The sequence below is a fragment of the Echinococcus granulosus genome, assembly GCF_000524195.1.
Source record: "Echinococcus granulosus chromosome Unknown EG_S00006, whole genome shotgun sequence".
NCBI lineage: Eukaryota > Metazoa > Platyhelminthes > Cestoda > Cyclophyllidea > Taeniidae > Echinococcus > Echinococcus granulosus.
Genome location: NW_020170386.1, coordinates 1,363,171 through 1,383,999, shown reverse-complemented (window position 1 = coordinate 1,383,999; position 20,829 = coordinate 1,363,171). Strand labels below are relative to the sequence as shown.

Here is a 20,829-nt window from a genome sequence, read left to right as displayed (position 1 = left end):
AGGTACTGGTATTTTCGAGGAATTTTGAAGTCTCAATGCTGATTATAATTGTGATACCATAGAGTATGGTTAAAATGAGTCCTAGGGCTTGTGTTTATATGTTATTGTCCGTAATAACGTGCAAGTGAATGCTTAGCAGTGCATTATGTCTCACATCAAGTTGTCGGACGATCTAGATGTTGACAGAGGAGGAAGGCAAGTCTCAGTTGACAATTTTCATGCAGGTGTCTTGATGCATTGCAAAAGGTTTAGCTGCCCAGCGGCATTTGGTCTTTTAAATGCTGACGAATTTGCACAACAGAAATATGAAACATGCAGGTTCATCCTCTCTGAGGAAAAGTAGTTTAGAGTATCTTCTAAATACTAAAAGTTGGCGTAATCCTCTTGAACTTACAACTAAACAAAATGGTAAACAAGTTGAAAGCGATAAGTTTGCATGAATTTTGCCCGTCAGCAAATCAAGTATTATATCAGTTCCTCCCGGTACACTTTGTGGAATCAATAAACTTGAAAAGCAAGGGAAAAATTTTTAGAACAAAGTAATTAAAATATTTGCCCATAGGCAAAAGAGGAGTGTTAATCCAACTCAAAATTAGATTTTTTAGTCAATCCAAAAAATTTCAAATAATCCGTTCATATTGCATTTAATTTTCCTACAACACCGAGAAATGTAAGTATTCGCATCTCCTTTTAGCGAAGATACTTTCCTTGCATTGCACACAATTGCTGAATATGATGACATAAACGTATCTCAAAAGTGATTTTTCCTTATGCAGAATAGCATACTAGCCTAACCACCCTATTTAAAAAACCGTATTTTGGATTTGTTAGAATAGACGCTACCCCTAGGTGCGTTGCGGAAAATATCCCACAAACGGCAATTTATAAAATATAATTCAAGCAGGCTGGTAATGCATTTGGACCTATCTAGACAAGAAATCAACGTTAAGCCCTGATATCCTATTTTTGTACACCAGTACTGCATTAAAATCAAGCCTCTTTGCCCTCCTGACCACTGAATAGGTCAAGTTCATTTGAGATTTTCGTTTCCACTATTTTAAGCTAATATCTGAACAACCATGGTAGGCTTCTGTATGCTTTAACATCATTTTGCCATTTTGATGGAAAAAAAAATGTAACACTATGTGCACGCCTTTAGAAATTGGATTAAGATACATACAATTTAATATGGGTAAGCAAGTATTACTGGTCGCATTGGCTGTTATAATGACTGTTTTGTTTTTGTTATACTAGGCGAAGGCCTGAATGTATTTGGGTCCAGCATTAACCACAAATGCGCGGAAACAGACAAAGATCACTGCTAGTAATGTTTGCCGTGACATTTACTGCATTACCCAAATTAGCCATAACCGCCCACTGTGTGCTCGCCAAATCCCCCTGTGCATACCACAAACAGCAGTAACATCAATCTTGGTCTTGGCAAAGCAGGCATACTGGATTTTGGGTGATGAAGGGTTTTCGAAGCTGAGTGAATGTTTAGCACTTCCAATGGTGACAACCTCCTGGTTTTTAATGATGCATTAATCAGAGCGGCCCTTCGCGTGCGTCTCTCTAGTTTCGCCCTCCCTACTCAGTGCGATACTTCTGAATGCACTTTGAGAAATAGTCCCCCAAAATACAAAATTAGTGATTTAGAGTAATTGGAAGTTTCGTGAGAATAAAAAAACCAAGAGGAAAGAAATGTACTCCGCCATTTTCTGTAGTTAAAATCAATTTAGGTTTCAATTTTTTTATGAATACACCTTTAATAAAAGCTATTGTCTTGAATGTTTCTTTTTATTAATGGGAAAACATTCACTTCCTGTAATGAAAAAATTCAGTCTATTTTTGATTTTACTTTTGCTTGTTTGAATTCTGAAGGACTAAGATGTATGAAGAATCCGATAAAATGTGAGGCGGTTGTGAAGCCGGGATATTTCGGATTGTTTCTACGTGGTCTCATCTATAATAACGAAACTGCCCATTCTGTAATAATCAGTTAACCAAAAATCCAAAATGGCTTCTGCTCTAAAACCTTGTAAAACCAACATACCTTGCAAGATTTAAGCTGTGTTTTGTGCTTAGGAGTGGATTATTTGTATTTCTAAATACTCGGTGCTGCTACTACTTGGGAGCATCATGATTCCCTTCACATTAGTGTTAAATCGAAGTAAAAAGGATTTACTCGTAACGGGACAGTTGGTGCTAACCCAACTGTGAGATGTGAAAACCTCGCCTTCAATGTTCATCGACACCACAAGTCTGAGGGGAGGACGATAGAGAGGGTTTCACAAGTTGTCCCATGTTTCGCCCAGTTATCTTTTGTGTCAAGTGCAAGCTAACTGGCAACCGAAATAGTTGGCAGCAGTAGTAGTGCAGCCTGTGGAACTACTATAGCAGGCTTTTTTCTCATGAAATATTCAATTGAACAATGTTTCCCAACAACTAAGGGAGGATGCTTCTGATATTTTCCTCCTGGCATAGTAAATATTATGTAATTTAAGAAAAACAGGTCTTAATAGAATGGGAAGGAATTATGCATAAATGGTCCTTAAAATTTCTTTTTTTCAATTACAACCTTGAGAGCAAACTTTTACGAGTAAGTTTCATTTGAGTCCCCATGAGAAAGGCCAATTGCCAGGCCATTTTTGAAAGCGCGCAGAGGTGCGTGGTTAGTTGAAAAGCCGTGGAAACGTGCTTCTGCTCAGAGATCTCATGTCGCGTTCAGCAGCGGTACGATTACTGTCCATATAGCTTTATGTCATTTCTAGCACTTTTCCTCACTTGCACACGAACACACATCCCCTTTCGCTCATTCGAACAGACAAAAGGGATAATTAATCACACCCTACGAGAGGGTATTTAGCCGCAAAGTGAACACGACCGAACCGCAGCGCCAGTGCGTGCGTGTGTGCGCATGGCCACATAATATGAAGCTGAAGTTAATGTCAATTACTAATGTAGTGCGAAGTGATTCAGCCATTGTAAAATATAGGTAGAATTGAGCACAATTACCACGGGTAATTTTTGGTATGAAAACAAGCCTATTGTAGCCTTGTATGCTTGAATGCGAAGCATCTAGTGGTGATCTTATTAGTCAAGAGTAGTTTTATTTATTTAATCACTCGTCATGATGAGTAGAAATGGTTGATGCAAAGAATGCTTATTTGGGAATATCAAAGCTCTCCTTACCACACAATATAGCCAAGTTCTTAATAATCCGACGAAGAATACGCTACATGGAGTAGCTGTGTTTCACAAAACGTAGCTCTGATGCGGAATTCTCCTGCAGAGCGTGCTTTCGACAAAATCTGCTGTGACATGTTGAAGCAACTGATTAGACTATTTGTATCCTTTAATCCACCTAAACGGCCTACGTTAGGAAATTTGTAGGCTGAATTTACACCGTAACAATGCTCTTAAACAAAGTGTTCTGTGGAGCCTCTCAAAAGCAGTCGTATTTACTTACAGGAAAATTATTAAGAATGTAATGCGTCAGATAGTTATAGTTAGTATTATATCAAATCCTGTAACGAAGCAGCATCAAAAAATAAATAAATGCACTCAGAAGACGGATAAGGGTATTTACGAGTTTCGACTACGTCTGGCTTTTCTACAGTAGTGACCACGTCTACGCCTTCAATGCCTATTATTAGTGCCACCTACTTGACGCAAAGCATGTTTCCTCTCCAAATGCAGTTTATAACCACTCTGACTAGTCGAAAATTCTTACCTTGATGTAAAGCGACTGGAGACAAATCGTCTTCAAAATGCACACGGGAATGCCTTTTGTTGGAACTTCAACGCATTAAGCAGAAAATTTACAATTAATAACGAAAGAGCATTGTTCCATTTGTACAAGTGTTATTTTTATCGTTCCCACGTTTAGTAAGAAATTTTGGTCGCTAACATAGAAACGCTTTATACCTTCACAAAATGCTCTCCCACCAAGCCTGAAGAGCATTTGGATCAAATATCGGAGCAAATGAAATATTGTCCTGTAAAACCCCACACCCATTAAAATGCACGCTTTCCGAAATGAATAGCTATGACGATAATTACAATTTCTGATGATCTGAGTGTCGGGAATCAACATAAACAAAGGTTTACTTTCAGCAATATTGGGATGAAGTCATCAGACGCAGACGTCATCAGGGGAAAGGAATGTGCGTTTCATGTGTGTTGCTTGACGTGTTTATTTCACCACCTACACAAAGGCCATAAACACTGCTATTGGCCCTGGAGGGTCCATAAACTACCTCCCACAGAAATAAATATCCATTTACCTATCTTCCCTTTATCACATACACATACAAGATTGGGTAAAATTTCACTCTAAAATTTACCATTTATAACTGAAAAACATTGATTCTAGCGTATCGTTCTACTAAATTATAGGGCTTTTTATAAGGTAAGTTAAATCTTAGCATTTAATCCCTATCTCTATCTGTTTGGGCTATTTACTTGTTAATATGCATCCGCAAGAATTATTGTGCATGGATGATTTATGACTATTCTAATTAACACTGAATGAATGTTGCAGCATCTGTTGCCATGGCACACAGTAAATTATCTTGATTCCATTCCCTCAGTTATTATGTGTAAGAATGCCAACTATGCTCCTGAGTAGAGCGTTCATTTAATCATTTAGTGCTAGCTCTAAGGCCCTCAGGAAAGCTTCCCATTGGATGTTATTGACTATTAGGCGAACCTCTTCTGATATAATGAAAACAAACCAATCACACGTTTTGGCATATCTGGAAGCCATCGTTATATTCTTGTGCACCTAGCATACAATTCTCCAAAGTATAATGAGGCTCACTAACTTCCACATTTATAGGACCAACTATGTGTGGAGTCGGTTGTTAGCATGAGTGAATACCCCATACACTTCCATCGACACTGGCCATCATAATACTTTCCATCTCACTTGCCACAAGCACATTGGCTAAAATTTAGGACATTTCTCAGAGTTCCTTTGGTTATTTGGCTAAGAGCAGCATAAGGCAGCCAGAAAATAAACTTGGTAATAATTTACTGCTCTGTTTACCACCTTGCTTTTTACTTGATGTCAAACAACAGATGGATATGTGTCAATCCAGAAACTGGACATCTCCACCTCTTTTAATGGACATAACTGCACGATGTGTGAAAATCTCCGACATATTTGATATTTACCTCAATGAGTTTAGTAGGAAATGACTTCGGGTTCTCGCTCTCCATTAAAAGGAAACAAACAAATAAATGAAGTTCGAAGAGTTGTCCCAATTACACAGAGGCGTATTTTATCCTTTGTCCTCTCTCTTTTTAAACTCCAGAATGCAAGGGACTTTTTAAGTCCCAAGCTACAAATAATTAAATAAAAGGATTTTCCAAGGAGAAAGGGAAACCTCGAGTGGCATATTTCCACACAATCGACTGCGTCAACCCACGACTCAACGCCTTTACATCTTAACATTTGTCACTCTGTCATTAATGGTATTATATCAACTACTCCACTTGGGTAATAATAACTTTAAGGCTGATTTGGATTTAGTGAATCTCAACAAGTTGACGAAACGATATCAGGTAAGTTTCTTGCTGCTGAGCGATAGGACCAACCAAAGTCAACATGTTTAAGTAATAATCTCAATGAAGTTCAATTATTTTTATGGGGAATCTTCATTTGCTTTATAACCTCTGTGGCCATGAAAGCGGTTTTCCTAATAGTTCCAGCAGAGCGTCGGTAATCTATCCGAATATCCAAAAATGATATCGTGGAGTCAAATAATTCCGCTCCCCTTAAATAGCATTTTTCCAGCCTTTACTGCTTTTCACTTACAACTTCCAATGCCATTTAAGAATTTTAGATGCGACTCTTTTGGGTGCGTTCCCTGAAAATGATATACGCATGTGCATTTGCATATATATGGAATAAATAGCATACATGGGTGTAGTTTCACCATACAAAAGTGGCATTCAAAAATTCTCATTTAATCAGTTTTGCAAGCACTCTCGTGTTGCAGTTGACTTCATGTACTTTCGAAACAATGAGTACATCTTTTCTTCTGCTTTTATTCACAATTTGTGTGAAAAATGCCTGATGTACACATATTTAAGCGAAAAGTCTGACTAAGCGATCTGAAGTTGAATCTATTCGGTATTGTAATTTTTCCATCCACACGTAATGCCCATCACTAAACGCGATAAAATAAAAGTTTGAAATACATAATGAAGAAAAATAAGGCCGCTATGGAAGCTACTTATATCTCTACTCGACACCACATAATCGGGTTAGTCAAATTTTTCACAAGTTTATTAACTTTTTAGCCTAAATAATTGTTTCAAAGGGACCGTATCTATCGGTAAATGGTATGATTGAAATGCAGTCACCAGCTGCCTGCTCTTAAATAAGATTTCTGCTTGTCAACTTTCCTCTGCACGATCTGCCCAGGTTCTAGGGCAACCCTCCTTTTTCCTCCTCTCCTCTTTCACCGTACACTCCACCTTGTTTTCCCAAGCAAATCCATTGTCAATGCTTTCACGCAAATGAAGAAACTTATTTTTGCCGTCATGGTGGCTACACGCACGAATGATTTTCATTTGCATCAATACTAGTGCTGTTGTGACTGTTTACGCCCAAATTCAGGCAAATCTGTGTCTTAGGCAGCATGACTGGGGTAAGATGAAACCAATCAGGCGCGCAGAAGACGAGAGCAATGGGCTTCAGGTCAAGGCGACGTAGAATAATGGAGGATTGCCACTAGTTTCGGATTTTAAGTGCGTCCAAAACAAATCGAGCTCTGGATACAAAATTTTTTAAGGCCCCGACCTCTTTTCGGGGTCGATGCTGCGTTTTTAATCACATTCTATGCTTAATGTGACGAAATTACAAAAAGTGCGCGAACTTCCTTGAACGGTTACAGTATTGAACTCGCTCATTGTTTTGAATTGTGACGTAGGTGGAAATGTGCAAACCAACGTTTCTCATCAGCTCACCGAAACTTAACCGCAATTTGGAAAAGAATTCATTGAAAAATTGTCTAGGAAGAGCATATTGTGGGCGAGATCTGTGAAATTTTAATGTCTTCAATGAGAGTAATATTTATGGGAAGATTTAATGCAATGTTTGAGCTACCTGTTAATTCAGCGCCGCTTCATTTATGCAAAAAAGTGAAACTTGCGAACAACATCCTTCTAAGCGCGCATTTATGGCACTCCAGCTATTGAAAACACGATACATATTGCAGGGAAAGAGAAAAATGAGCAATAGGAGGATTTGCAAAGTTGCCTGCGTACATTGGCGTTTTCAATGGTGGTCCGCCAACTAAAATCAACCCCTCAAAGGCGTGGGAATTGCGTTTTTTTTGTTATGAATTCTACCACCGATGGTTTATACTGATACACCTACCTTTGAGCGACGGCGTATGCACGTCTGCCACCGATATTGGCCGCTGGAAGCTTTGCTATTCCAATGGTTGCCGTAAAAGTCGCATTGGAAGTGCTTCCTGCACATTTTCTACCTAATGTCGCCTCTCCGTCGAAATGGAGCAGATGCACCTGTGTTCACTTTTGTGCTCCTGTTGTGCTTGGAACCAATTTTTATTAAGGAATTTCCTTAAATTTTTAATGCCATTTAGCTACTGAACTGAACTAAATTGTTATTTTATCGTCTAACCACTGTAAAAGTGTCGAAGGCTGTAAAAGCCATTGACAAAAATAGTCAAAATGTGTTTAAACACGTCCATAGTTTCCGTGGCGAAGTAAAAACTGATATTTTGATGGTGAATAGTACGTTTTGACCCTGCTAAAAAAATTCCTTGAACATGATAGTTACCGTTGATCGCTTCAGTGAACTGCTTTTGCCATTGTTCTGCAGTGTTTCACTTTTCGAAACAAAGTAAAGTTTACTCTGTTTTCTATGACGGTTTGCTAAGGCAATTTGTATAACTGCAAATGACGTGACAAGAAGGGGATCTGGGAAATTGCAAGTGCGCCGTATTTGTGAATTTAGTCGTAAATTTTGGCCTCACTACAAGTAGATTGAGACTGTGCAAGATCCGTATTCCACCCCTTTCCTTGTATGTAATAAAAAAGCAAATATAGCGTTCTGTAACTTTTTCATTAATCGCGGTAAGAGCTTTTAAAATTTTTAGTAGCTTGGCTGCATAAGGTGACCTTGTCGTTCTCAGGCTAGTCTTTAGGACGAGCATTATAGCCGGTTTCTTTGGCACTCCCGAAACAGTCAATGATTACTCCTTCCGATCGGAAATAGGAGGCATTAATAAGCACCTCCCATGGCCAAATTGGGGAAAACTATCATCGCTGCTTAATGGGATAATACTCGTGACTTATTAATGGATGAAATGGGCTACAAATGACACACCACTGCGAATGTCGTGTCAAAATGAATTTCTTGTTATTTGTGAACTTTTCGTGAGAGGTGATCAAGGAAAGCTTGATAAATAATCATACTTAAATTGTTTACACTTTGTTCTTACGACTTAGCTCAAGTTGGAGTAAGTCATTAATTAACTTAACTAATTTACAACTTCACCATTGTTCAACAACAAACCGACCCTTAGTAGCAAAGCAAAACGAGGAATTTAAGAAACCTTTTTCTGTGTTAAGATTAATTTGACACGTCTTCTATCTGCATAGAGTTTGCTCGGTTTCCCTCAAGACGAGGAATGCACAGCTAGCAAATCGAGCTCTTCGGTAAAGGTTTTTAAGGCTAGTTTTTACAGCGCATGAGCATGATGCTGACATCGTCTTTCAGACCCGTCTAGTCAGGCTGTTAAAACAAAGCTGGTCCTGGGTTGAAAACTTTCTTTAGAGACTTAAATTAAATCACATATTAAGTATGGTCCAAAGGTAACAAGGTGTTTAATGCGTAACTAGGTTAGCTGCTGTATCAGTCTTACATCGGAGAGTTTGTGGAAATTTGCTTTAAAACACAATCTAATTCTTTTTTAAAACCACTAAGCCCCATCATTCGTCGCTTTGTTAGAGAATTAGCCACATCTGATTTCTGTTGTAGCCTTCACAAGATCCAGGCTCCTAAACACTACTGAAAACGTAGTATCAAGACTAACTAAGAGCGCAACAAGTTAAACTAGCGGTGTGATTATCGTCTAATCCCTTTATTATGCTCACCTCATAGAGGGAGGCTTTTTTAGTCCATTCTATATACATTTGTAAACATTTTTATATATGGTGTGGATGTTTTTCACCATCTATGGTGGGTAATTATGTAACCGCGAATTGTCCAGCGGCTACTTTGCAAGATTTCGCGCTGGGTTAGTAAGGTGGTTAATAGGCCATTACACATGATTAAAGTAGCCTTTTGTTTCTCCAAATACTAGGGTTTCTTTTTAACTGACCAAATCACGGGGTGCACTGTCTTTATATATTCATAGACCAAAGTCCAATGTCACCTGAATTCCATTTGCACAAGTTTTCTAGGTTGTGACCTAGGAATATTGGTGGTTTGGATAAACTGATGCAGTATTAGTGTGCCAAATATTTGTACAATGGTTCAATAGTGCTTAATAAAAATGTTGCCCGTTCTGCATCCTAATCTGATACAAGCTAAGGTCATAGTTTGAACCATTTGGGCTACAGTTCCCTCACCTTAATGCCATTGCCAATGGGATGGCTACTCAAAGGCACCGCCACTTCTGATTTGCCGATCCGTCTAATGGGGTAAGTGGAAATTGACTACATGGCGGCGAATCCTAAGAATAATGCGCAAGGGACTTTTATGCACCCAAAGGATAGATGTTAACAAGCATTTAAGTAGACTTCGACATTCTATGTGTGTCTGGTAGGCCTCCATCTGACAAGTGTTTACTGGAAAACTTATGCGTTAAAGAAAAATAGGTGAAAGATGCGATTCTTTTGTTCATAGTAATAAGTAGGTAAGTACATATTCAAATTCATGCATTAGCGCATCGCTTCGATGGATGTTATCCCATTCTTTTACTCTTTTGTTGGTAATTCTATGCAATCGAGTCGTGTCAATGCGTACCAACATCTACAATTGCAACGAGTCAATTAACAAACACGAAAAATTAGAAAATTTCCAGAGTCAATTTTTTCTTAAGTTTCTATTTCCCTCAACATGGATGGAAGCAGTTCACGGTGTACATCAATTGGTTTTGGTTCAATTCGTCCCTTTTTATATCATTACCAAGTATTACCAAGAGGTTTCGGACGGTTTAAGTATTTAGAATGCGAATCAGCAAAGCAGTCCGAGTATGTACACCTAAACTTTTTATTGCATCGCCAACAGAATGCATGAACTTTCTCCCTTTTGGTGACACAGCATTGGTAACAGCGAATAGTGGGCTTTGACACTGGTTTGGTGAAGCATTGTAACTCAAATAATGTGGTTCAGTAGATGAGAAGTCACGCGGAAGGTCCTGTTATTTCCGGCTACTCCAGTGCTTCTTAGCGCATCATTACCATTGCCACATATGATATTTGTGTCTGATTCACTCAAGTTAAATTTCAAAAATGTTGAGCAAAACAAATTTGGAAGGCTTCGTATTTAAAAAATTAATTGGTTCACTTTATGTTAGATCGAAATGTATTTTTCTAAAACATGCCCTATTTTGTCGCATTAGTGTTATGAACTGCAATTATTGTGGCTATAAAATTTTTCGGAACAAAACTACTATTGCCAAGACCATTTTTTGAAGAGGCGATTGCTGTCAATCGGAGACACGAGTTTGGGAGCATAAGCTGACAAGGGTATAAAAATTCTTTCGCATTGATGCAGCATAGTTAACTGGGGGGACAAACATTGATGGCCATCCCCGATATCCCCCCTTCCCGCCACTCATTCAGCGGTTCCTAAGCCATTTGTACTTTCGGCGCCTGTTTCCGCATACCATTGCAACAAAAGGCATGCTAATCCTCGAAGACTCATGACTATCAACATTTTGAGACTAAATTCTGCGCTGAATAAGGCCCGATTTTCATATGATTAGCGCAGGTCCGTCTGCAGTTTGGTTTGGTTGGATGAATCGTAAACTACCTTTTTGGTGAATTAGCAACCGTACTTTTTGCCATGGGATCTGCATTGTTGTGAATAAAAGGCAACAAAATATGCTGAAATATATATAAATAACTGCTGTGCTACCGTTTTTTCCGTGATCATGTCATTGAGCTTAAAAAAGGCCCTGGAAATTAGTGAAATATAGTGGCAATTGCTTGCGTATAAGCGGATGTTAGCGTTTTTTGGGTTTCCGACTTGAAGGATTGCTTGTAAGGTATTTGTCTAGAAACCATTAACTGTGATTCAAAAAATTACTTTGAAACATAGAAATGGATGGGACAATGTGAAGCATGCCTGAAGTTATGTAGTGATGATCATACTGGAAAAAAGTTGGAACACAGGAATTGCGGATTTGATTTACTTCAAAGTAAATCTTAATTAAGCATGTCTTTGTTGTGCGAAACTCTTGCAGGTGATTAAAATTGTAAAAGACTTGTTATCATCACCTCGAGACAATGTCAATTAATTTGTTTTGATTAATTTATGCGAGACCATTCTCAAAAAGAGGGGAAATACGACAATAAGTAAATTTCAGGATCAAAACGGCACCTGTGGTGACATTCTTCATCCCCTCAAAATCGAAAACTCTGAAACACCTTTGCCCTCAGAATCGACTCATTTCTCCTATCAATACTTACCTGAGTATTTCTACCAGAGATCAAGAATGGCCGATTAGTAATATTGTAGTGTTTAATACAGCGATAAATCCCAAACACTGATAAATACAAAACCGCGTAAAGGAGCAATGAGTATAAAATCTTTCATTTATGTCCGCCAAAATTCAGACGTAAAACTGATGCTAATGCTAATTGATCAATCGTGACATTTCGTCTGTTGGTAGAAGACAATTGGAACATCCGTATTGATCAAATTAGTCAGCACGATTAATGCGATCCAGACGTAAAATTTTAAGAGCACCTTAACACAACGTGAGACTTGGCCGATGGATGACCAGAAAAAATTGAAAAAGGGGAAGGAGGTTTAAAAAGGTCTTGACTAATTATTGGGAAAACCGTGGCCATTGTTTAGGCATGGAAATCTTGCTATTTGATATGCTGGTCATGCAGGTAATCGGTGATAAAATTAACCTGCATCACGGTCCAAATTGCGAACACATTAAAATTCTCTCATTATGTATTTTCCTTATGCTACTTTCCTTTTTTCAGCCCTTTTTCATGTACCTCCAATCTTAAATACCTGCGTGTGTTGTGTTCAGAGCCTAAACCGAACCTGCAAATTTGGGTAATCGTTGTGCAATGCCAGGGCGATTGGGTACCATCTGAATGCAGCATCAGTATTGACGTTGCTCACGTTTGTTTCGGGACCACTGTGAAGGAGCACCAAATGCATCAATTTGTCTAAGTTTATTTGCAAATTAAGTGAATTAAGGGTACTCAGAGTACTCTGTGATTTCTTCTACAAACCGGTTGCCAAAATGCCAATCCACATTTCGTTTTCCGCTTAGACAAGATTTTTACGCTTTATGCTTTGATTTAAAAATCAACCCGTTTGGGTGTGCCATTATCCTTTTCAAGGAAGGGCTTAGTTTGTTTTTTGCCCTCCTTTCGCTCTACACATCCACCATTTGGCGTGTACGTAGCGCCAATTGTTATCTACACTTTGAATGATGGGTGTTAGCTACCTTTGTTGGAAAAGTTAATTAAAGGAAGATTTGCTCAGACATATCCACTTAAGGAATGATGACTAATCACTGAAGGAAAGAGATAGCAAACACGTCGAGAATGCAGCGATGCCGTTCTACAGGATCATTCCTCACAAAACGGCCAAAAGCAGATGTAAGGTCTTCTCACTTCTGCCAGAAAGACTGTGCTTACCACATTTTTCATTAGCCCTCAATTCGACAGACCATAGAGTTCAAAGATTAGTCTGTAAGTTGATTATTAGTTATTAGTTGAACAACAAGGCATGATAAATGTTCAACCATGATTTGTAGCACTATCAAGATACCCCTCCTCTGCCTCGAATCCACTCGGGTTGCAGATTTCACAGTAAGAATACAAGTTATTTAGGAAATTTGATTAGGCTGCATACTTCAAGGTTCTCAGATTTTATTTGCGTCTAAAAAAATTTCAGCACACCTGTTTTGCTAAATGCACAGCAGACTCGAACCCTACCTTAGGTTCAATTTGAAATCCTACAAATGGTTTGAAGTGTAGGAATAAGATCAGTTCCCACGCTGCGAAATCTGGTAAACAAAGCGGTGGGGGGGGGGAGGGGAGGGGAAGGGGAGTGAAGTTAAGTGCACATTAGAATTCATTCGAATGAACTGTGCCACTTAAGATACCGTTTTCGGACAAAACAGCCACAAAGCAGAGGTTTCGACCGCTAAAACAGTGTAATGACCACGAAATGACATATCTAATCGGTAGTGAGTTCGCAGAATCCTCCTCCGTACATATGCTTCCGAATTCATATCCGAGTATCTCCTATTTCCATTTGTCTCCATGGTCCACATACACACGATATCGTACTACAGTTAATGATTTCATGAAAGTTCTGTGATTTGTGACGCCGTGACAGCCAAAGTCATTGCTGCCTAGGCCAAAATTCGGGTACTTCATTCCTAGGAATGGATCGAACAGCACAAGAACCGTTGCCATTTGCAAGTCCAAATTTCCACGAACCCCCGAAATTGTAGCAGGGTTCCTGTCCGTGTACTGAAAACCAGCTCACTAGCGCCGAGGGGGATTGCAACACACGATTGACAGCCAAATTACGTTAGTAAACACAAATGACCCATGGACATCAAATGAAATGATGAAGAGGTATGAATCCTCTTCGCGCATTTCCGCCCAAACGCACCCATGAAGATGAAAACGGTCGCCCTAGTCATCGACTCGTAGTCTATGCCTCAGATTCGCTCCTTGAAAAACGCCTGAAAACTAACGGCTCCATCAGACGAAGTGCTTTAGATAATATCAAACAGATTGTACGCAAAATCTTATTGCCAAAAATCAAAATCTACTTTACCTAATGACACATTTCTTGTTCCACTACAGCCGTTGCAAACTACCTTTATACCTCTTTTGTTCCACAATGCAACATCCAGATTCTACTTAACCAACGACCATTTAAAGGGCGAAGAAAAACCTCCCAAGACATACAGAGTAATAATAAAAAATGTCTCAATTAAACTACTCTTTCCAAAAAATTACGCTTTAGGTTAGTTGGAAATCACTGCAAGAGGAAGGCCGGCCGTACAACAACCACAAGGCGATGAAAGGAATTCGAAAAATAAACGAGGGAATTCACGTACAACAGGATGGGTGAGGGTATTTGGGCATAAATCAGAGGATGACGAAGAGGATGAGAATGACGAGGAGGGTAAGGAGGAGGATGCCTATGACGAACCACTGGGCGCGTGAGGAATCGATGTGGAGGAGGCGGGCTGCGCGACGCATGGCGTTGTCCAACCGCGACTCGGTGTGGGTCATCTCTTCACTGAACTCATCCAGCAGGGCCACCTGATCTCCAAGCTCGCCGCCGATGCGGTGCGACATCTGCTTGAGTCGCGAGATGCTCGAGCCAAGCTGGTCCAGGTGCTCGTCCTGCTCGCGCAATAGCGCCACTTGCTCCGCCAACAGACCCGGCGCATCTGTGCCCGGGTGCTCGCTGCGCCACTTTAAGTCCTCTGTGAAACCGCCACCCCCCTCGCCCCCATCTCCACCTATTCCCGTCTCTGCTGCCGACCTGCTATTCAAATGACAACAACCGACCATCAATTCCGCCTCCACTCGACTGGTACTTGAAGCCTAATTAGCAGCCATTCCGTTTCTGGGGTGACCTTAAAATTGCCCCGATAAGAGACGGAAGTACTACCTTTGCATTTAGATGTAGAAAAATTACAGATAACCACAACACTAACCACCTAAAACGCGGGGAATTTGATTATTAATGGCAAAACATGTTTGGATGCTTAAATCCACGTGCTCCAAAAATCAAGACAGTTATGCGACGTAAACTTGATAAATGGTTAGTTTTGTTAATGCCCACTTTGTGTGCTGATCGTCTGATGTAGTAGACTGTTGTACAGTCCAATCTATCATGTGGTTTCGCCTAACGGCAAGGTAGATTAACTTCTTCAACTCCTCCGTCCATGGTAGACAGTGCCATAAAATGAGCGCAGTGGGCTCGAACGCGGCAGTGGGGACTTGTGCCCGCCCACCCACCCACTCGCTTACGCGCCTGCGCGCTTGCATGTCTGCCTGACCACTTGGCTTGGGCAAAGGTGAGTATTGATTGACTCTCAGGGCGTCCGCGCGCCCTACAACTTGTACTGAGATGAAAAGAGGAAACGAAATAACCGTTCGGGAGTCGTATTAGCGATGGTAAACAATGAGTCAACACGTGAGAGACCTGTTCACATCCATAGTGAAAAAGATAAACAAAGGCACAATTTTTACAATATGAAATGCTCAGACTGCAAAACCGAAAGCAAGAAGTTGAATGAACAAAACCGAAATAGTTAGCTTCAATGGAGTCTGTGTTTACTTGCACAACCAATTTTAGCAGTTTTCCAAAGCATATCTTGGTGTGGCGACGGGTACAATTGATACTCAAGTAGTTGCCCTCAAGCGCTGCAACAGGTGTGACAATTAGCTGGAGCGTTTGAACTCACAACAGGAGCCACGTGCCACGATAACTCACCAATAAGACGATGGAGATGTCTATTGAATGAAGCACCACATTTGGGAAGATGCAGAAATATGCAATAAAACCTTGTTTTGGAGAGATGAAGGGAGACAGCAAGGCGATTCCGGTCATAGGTGAACTTTGCGTACTTTTGATTAGATTGATGTATTCGCCCTCGTGTAATCATACAAAAACAGTGCGTTGGCCGTTTTGGAGACAAATTCTTATTGAATCAGTTTGCACTTTCACAGGGATTCGAACAGCTTTTCCACCAGCTTAACCATAAAAACCAAGTGTTCAATTTGCCGTGTCAACAAGGTAATGCAACTCGGTTGAAAAAGTGCAGAAAAATACTACGTGCCATAAAAACCAAAAGACCATCAGTCCCCAAATGTTATCATATTACGTGACTAGTAGAGCCATGTGGTGCTCTTTTTGTCTAATTGCGATTATCCAACAAGACCGGTGAAAAGATTTTCAGCCGCTTAACGAAGGATGATTCAGTTATGTAATGGACTCAATAGTAATTCCTGGGGAAACCCATTGGATTAGAAAGAAGGACAAAGGGTGTTTGAGTGATTTCCTGAATCAATAAAAAATGGCTAGTCTATTCAAAAAGTGGAAATAGCAGTGGTTGCTAACTAGTGCTGCTTGCAAAATGTTTCCTGATGAAACAGACGACCAGTCGGTCACTTTACATCATAGAATTGTAAAAGGGAGAAGTGAAATATGCATTTAAATGACAAGGAGTTCAACGTCTTGCACACGTACACGCACTGCATTTTAACGTTAATAGATGATGTGTCAGTTTATGCTGAAAATGTGGGAACCACTACTAGGAGGCCTGATTTCACGTATGATAGTAGCGGGGGCAAACTATGAGGGCGTGAAGGACGATAACAGTGGAAAGGATATAAATATTCCCTCAATAATTCACGCAAATCCTGAAATAGGCAGTCAGTTTCTCATGGAGCTGTTGTGTTCTGCAGCTGTCTGCTAAACACCACCGCCAAATACCGAAATCTTCTCAAAACGATATCGACATTTCACGTGAATTTGCACCTAATCTACAAATATGCTGAAAAGGGAACGAAAAAAAGGCAAATCACTTTTTGCTAATGATGGCCACATCGGGAGCATCACCGGGAGTACGGGAATGATTAGGAAGAGACTGCGGGAAATTAATGTCAGATACTTTCGAGTGCTAGGGCATCAATGAGGTTTGAAACACCACGCTATGGTTACCCATAAATAGGCCTGAATTTGGCTGCATGAGGTAGCATTGGGGCTGCGCTTGGTAATGCGCAGTAAACGTCACTAAACAGAGTCCAATTTAGTGCGTCTTAACTAACTTGAAGTTTCGAGATGAGGATAGACCGGAAGCCATGGAAGAAGACCGGGATAGGATGAGCGTGATTGACTACAGACAAGTAGCATCAGCCGCCGCGTCGCCTTGGTTGCAAATGTAAAACTAAGGATGAACTGATTAAAACACGAAGTGAAACAGCATGAGCAATTTCAGTAAACTGGGTGTAAGATGGGATATTTTCTAGAAACTTATATAGAGAAAAGAGTGCAGTGGTAGAGAAGTAGTGTTTTAAATGTTTACTTTTCGAAGCTGTTGCAGAAATAAGTCAACTGAAGAACTGTCGAAAGCCAGAGTAAAGGATTGTATGATTGTTCGTATACAAAACTACGTTTCGGTCTAAAAAAGATCGGCAACACCACATACTGCAGTCAAAGAATCCGAGGTATGAAACAACGCAAATGTGACTTCAAATTGCATTGGGGGCTTGTTTTATGAACTGACCGAACAAGAATTCAGAAAGATGGATATGAGCGAGCCGGAATTCTCCGAGAGTCCTGTTCAACTGTAAGACAGTACAATTCGTGAGTAAGGCTTGTAAATAAAACTTTGAAAATGATAACAAAAGCTATTTCAATTGACGATGGGTGAGTGCTGAATTCGTGATTTCTATCTCCACAACAAAACCAGGATGAATCAAGCAGTAACGTAGATTTTACGACATATGATTTAAGCGGAGGAGGCTCCGAAATGCCTGAGCACCACAAAGGGGTTCAATACCACCTGGAGACACTTCAAAGGGGTATGTGGAAAATGGATGCCTCGTTAGCAGATAAGTTGAAAACAGCCGCTTACAGCTACCAACGGCTGTCGCGATGTAGTGTGTGGCATTCGGTGAGAAATGGCCTATTCGCATACGAGCAGCTGTTGTGTTGGTGCAGCTCCGCATCACTGTGGGATAATAAACTGCGTGGCTGAGTGGTAGTGGAGCCGGAATAAAAAAGATCAACAAGTACGGTCAGGATGGACGAAACGCTCTAAGGTCAGAATACATCCTGGGAAGAGAGGGGAAATAGTGTTTCAATAACTTCCAAAGTAGATGTAAAACTTCATAGTGTTGGTCATTATGCATTCAATCAAATGAGACGGATCTGTTTTAGGGGCTAGTAAATCCTCTAACACAAAACTGAAAAGTGTTTGCAGTACTCCATGGAATAAATCGAATCATGTCTTTTAATAACTTCGTAATTGATTAAGAAACACTCTTAAAGCCTTATGAATCACTACACGCTGCATTCTATGTTCAGACGTCAATAAGTACAGGGATTAAGAAAGTATTCCGGTAGGGAAGCTTCCTATTAATCATCTACGATAGCGACTTAGATCCGAAAGCCGTCGTTTCCAGAAGCATCCATTAGATTACTGTCCTTCGTTGTCAGCAAGCACAAACGTGAAAGCAGCACAAGGATTGCATCTAAATTCAAACTTTACTTCACCTACCGAACGGATTTGAATAAGATTGCAATTCATGGGCAGAACTTAGTTCTGATTAGCTAATATGGCCTAAACTTGTAAGTTCAAGTAAAAGTATGTAAAGCAGCACAATGTCAAAGTGCTGCTTCTAGTCTCTAGACGTGCATTAACTGCTATTCTTCTGTAAGAAGATACACCCAAGATCCCTAGTCCAAAAGCAACAGAAATTGAAGACTGTGAAACGTGAGACTAAAAACAAGCATCATGCCTACAAGGTTAAAAATAATAAATCTGTGCAACAATAGTACCCGAAAGCCTATGCTCTACAAGCAAATAAATAGTGTATATTTTGCTTTTATCGTGGCAATAGCTACAAAAGTTACACGATAGCCATTTAGTTATGATAAATAAAAGACGCTTGTGTGAATAAATTCTTATTGTTTCACACATACTAAGCCATTTTGTGACAAAGGTTTCTACTTAAATTATTAAGTAAACTGTTCGTATGACTTTAAAAACATGTATTCCAGTCAGGCGCAAGAAAGCTATCAATGGTTATGAATGAATGGATAAGATAGTTGTTAAACTCAACATATCCAACTAGTCAAGCAATAAAAAAATGAAAGAGGAACTTGCGGAAAACTAGGAGGATTTTTGACATCGATACCATTAATAGCACCGGATGACGCTTTGTTTGCCGTCGCCACATCGAAATAGATGTTTCTACTATTTCCATTTAGAAGCTCATCCGGATGATGGAGTTGGTCCTTAACATTTTTCACAACTGTTTTCACCTCCTGCAAAAAGTGCCGGCGTGATCGCAGCTCCTCGACACTTATACGGAACTTAGATGGGTTTCTTTCCACAATTTGAACTGTTTCCTTTGTGTAAGACCGAAAAAAACGGAAGCTTTACGACTCATAAATGAATGCAATCGATGATAAACAGGAATTTTGTAAGATGAGTAAGAAGCACCCGTAAATATGCTAATCAAACGAGTATTTTGAGTACTTGTCAACGGTAATAGCTCGCTTTATCCGGTAAAGTAGCGTAAATAGGCAGTCGATATCTAGGATAAAGCCGATTAAATTCAATGAAGCGACTACGGACACCATGAGTAATTCAATACGCCACAGGTTTACCTATGCGAAAGCAGTTATGACATCATATGCCGTACTGCAACCATTGTGAAACTACTTTTAAGCAGTATACTCAATATTAAAAGGTAGTGGGAAGCGAGCTTGTAGTTCAGAGCTAAATTACTGATAGTTGGCGACCCCCAAAGCAAAAATTAATTGAAAACGAAACTTAATTTAAGACAGATCAGTACAATGCGGTTCATTCAATCTTAAGACAAAGCACAATTTACAGAAGCTACTTCAAAATACCTGAAGGTCTTCAAGATCCCAATCAATGTTTCTGATGGTTTCTTTCAACGCAGTTTCGGCGGTCTTTATGTTAGTTGATTCTGAAACAACTTCATGCTTCCATGCATCGAATTCCACCTTTGCCTGGCCCAAAGACTTGACTATTTCATCGCGCACAACGTAAAACGGATCAGGTCTATCCATATTAATGGGTTACCCAACTTCTTAACGTCGGAGCATTCAGCAAAACCAGTAAAAGTAAAGACGTGGAATTACAACGGTTTAATAAACTACGTAAGTAGCGGGAATAAAAGCACAACTACAAAACACAACTAAAACATTGATACCCCAGTCTAATGTTTGATACACAGGAAGTGCCTAACTTATAATTGATAAATAATTTTCATTTCAGTCGTCATCTTTGCCTGAATTTTGAAGTAATATTTTGAGGAAGTGAAAAAGTCCAATTACGCCACACCCAAAGTGCTTATCAAAAACACCGCTGCACAATAAGTGCTTCATAAAAAACAAGTAAAGTGAATATCGCTTTAAATGCAAAACATATCCCACAGGCTAGAGCACTACCTCCGGCAATCAACTGACCACAAAGATAAAGTAACCGCTCTGAATAATCTGAAGGGTTGTAGGTAATTTGAATAAAAACCAGAACTTCGCTTTCTACAAATATAGCTCCTTGCCACTTGCAAACAACCATTTTTTCGTCAGGTCGAAATCGCTGTAATGCGATTTTAGCCACTGCCAAAGAGGTTTACCTGTAAATGAAAAAGACCAAAGAAAAAAAACCGCAGTCGGCTGTTAATTTCAAGCTTGATACATTACTTTTGTCTAAAATTTGCACCTGCTTAGGGGTTTGTCTTTTAAAATATCGACAGCAATACCAAGTCGACGCTTGCTTTTCCAAGTCCCGGGTATTAATAACGACTGCTGTTTACATTGTAGCGTCCCGAGACTCCCTGAAGACGAAAGAA

At 39.8% G+C, this 20,829-nt stretch overlaps 2 protein-coding genes across 2 annotated transcripts; one reads left to right on the top strand and one right to left on the bottom strand. All coding sequences in view use genetic code 11, as the record gives it.

Annotated features, from left to right (window-relative positions):
- Positions 1-278: 278 nt before the first annotated feature.
- On the top strand, positions 279-6,115 carry EGR_01653 (hypothetical protein; the record flags this gene model as incomplete). The annotated part of the gene is made up of 7 exons (XM_024490902.1): positions 279-408; positions 455-539; positions 1,740-1,866; positions 2,513-2,599; positions 3,383-3,618; positions 5,001-5,191; positions 5,922-6,115. The coding sequence occupies 7 exons, from the start codon at positions 279-281 to the stop codon at positions 6,113-6,115; spliced, it is 1,050 nt and encodes a 349-aa protein (XP_024354767.1).
- An 8,234-nt stretch (positions 6,116-14,349) lies between these two features.
- Positions 14,350-20,044, bottom strand: EGR_01652 (Syntaxin-10; the record flags this gene model as incomplete). Its single annotated transcript, XM_024490901.1, has 4 exons — positions 14,350-14,752; positions 15,331-15,338; positions 19,106-19,354; positions 19,862-20,044. 4 exons carry the CDS (start codon positions 20,042-20,044, stop codon positions 14,350-14,352), a joined length of 843 nt encoding a protein of 280 aa, XP_024354766.1.
- Between the last annotated feature and the right edge of the window lie 785 nt (positions 20,045-20,829).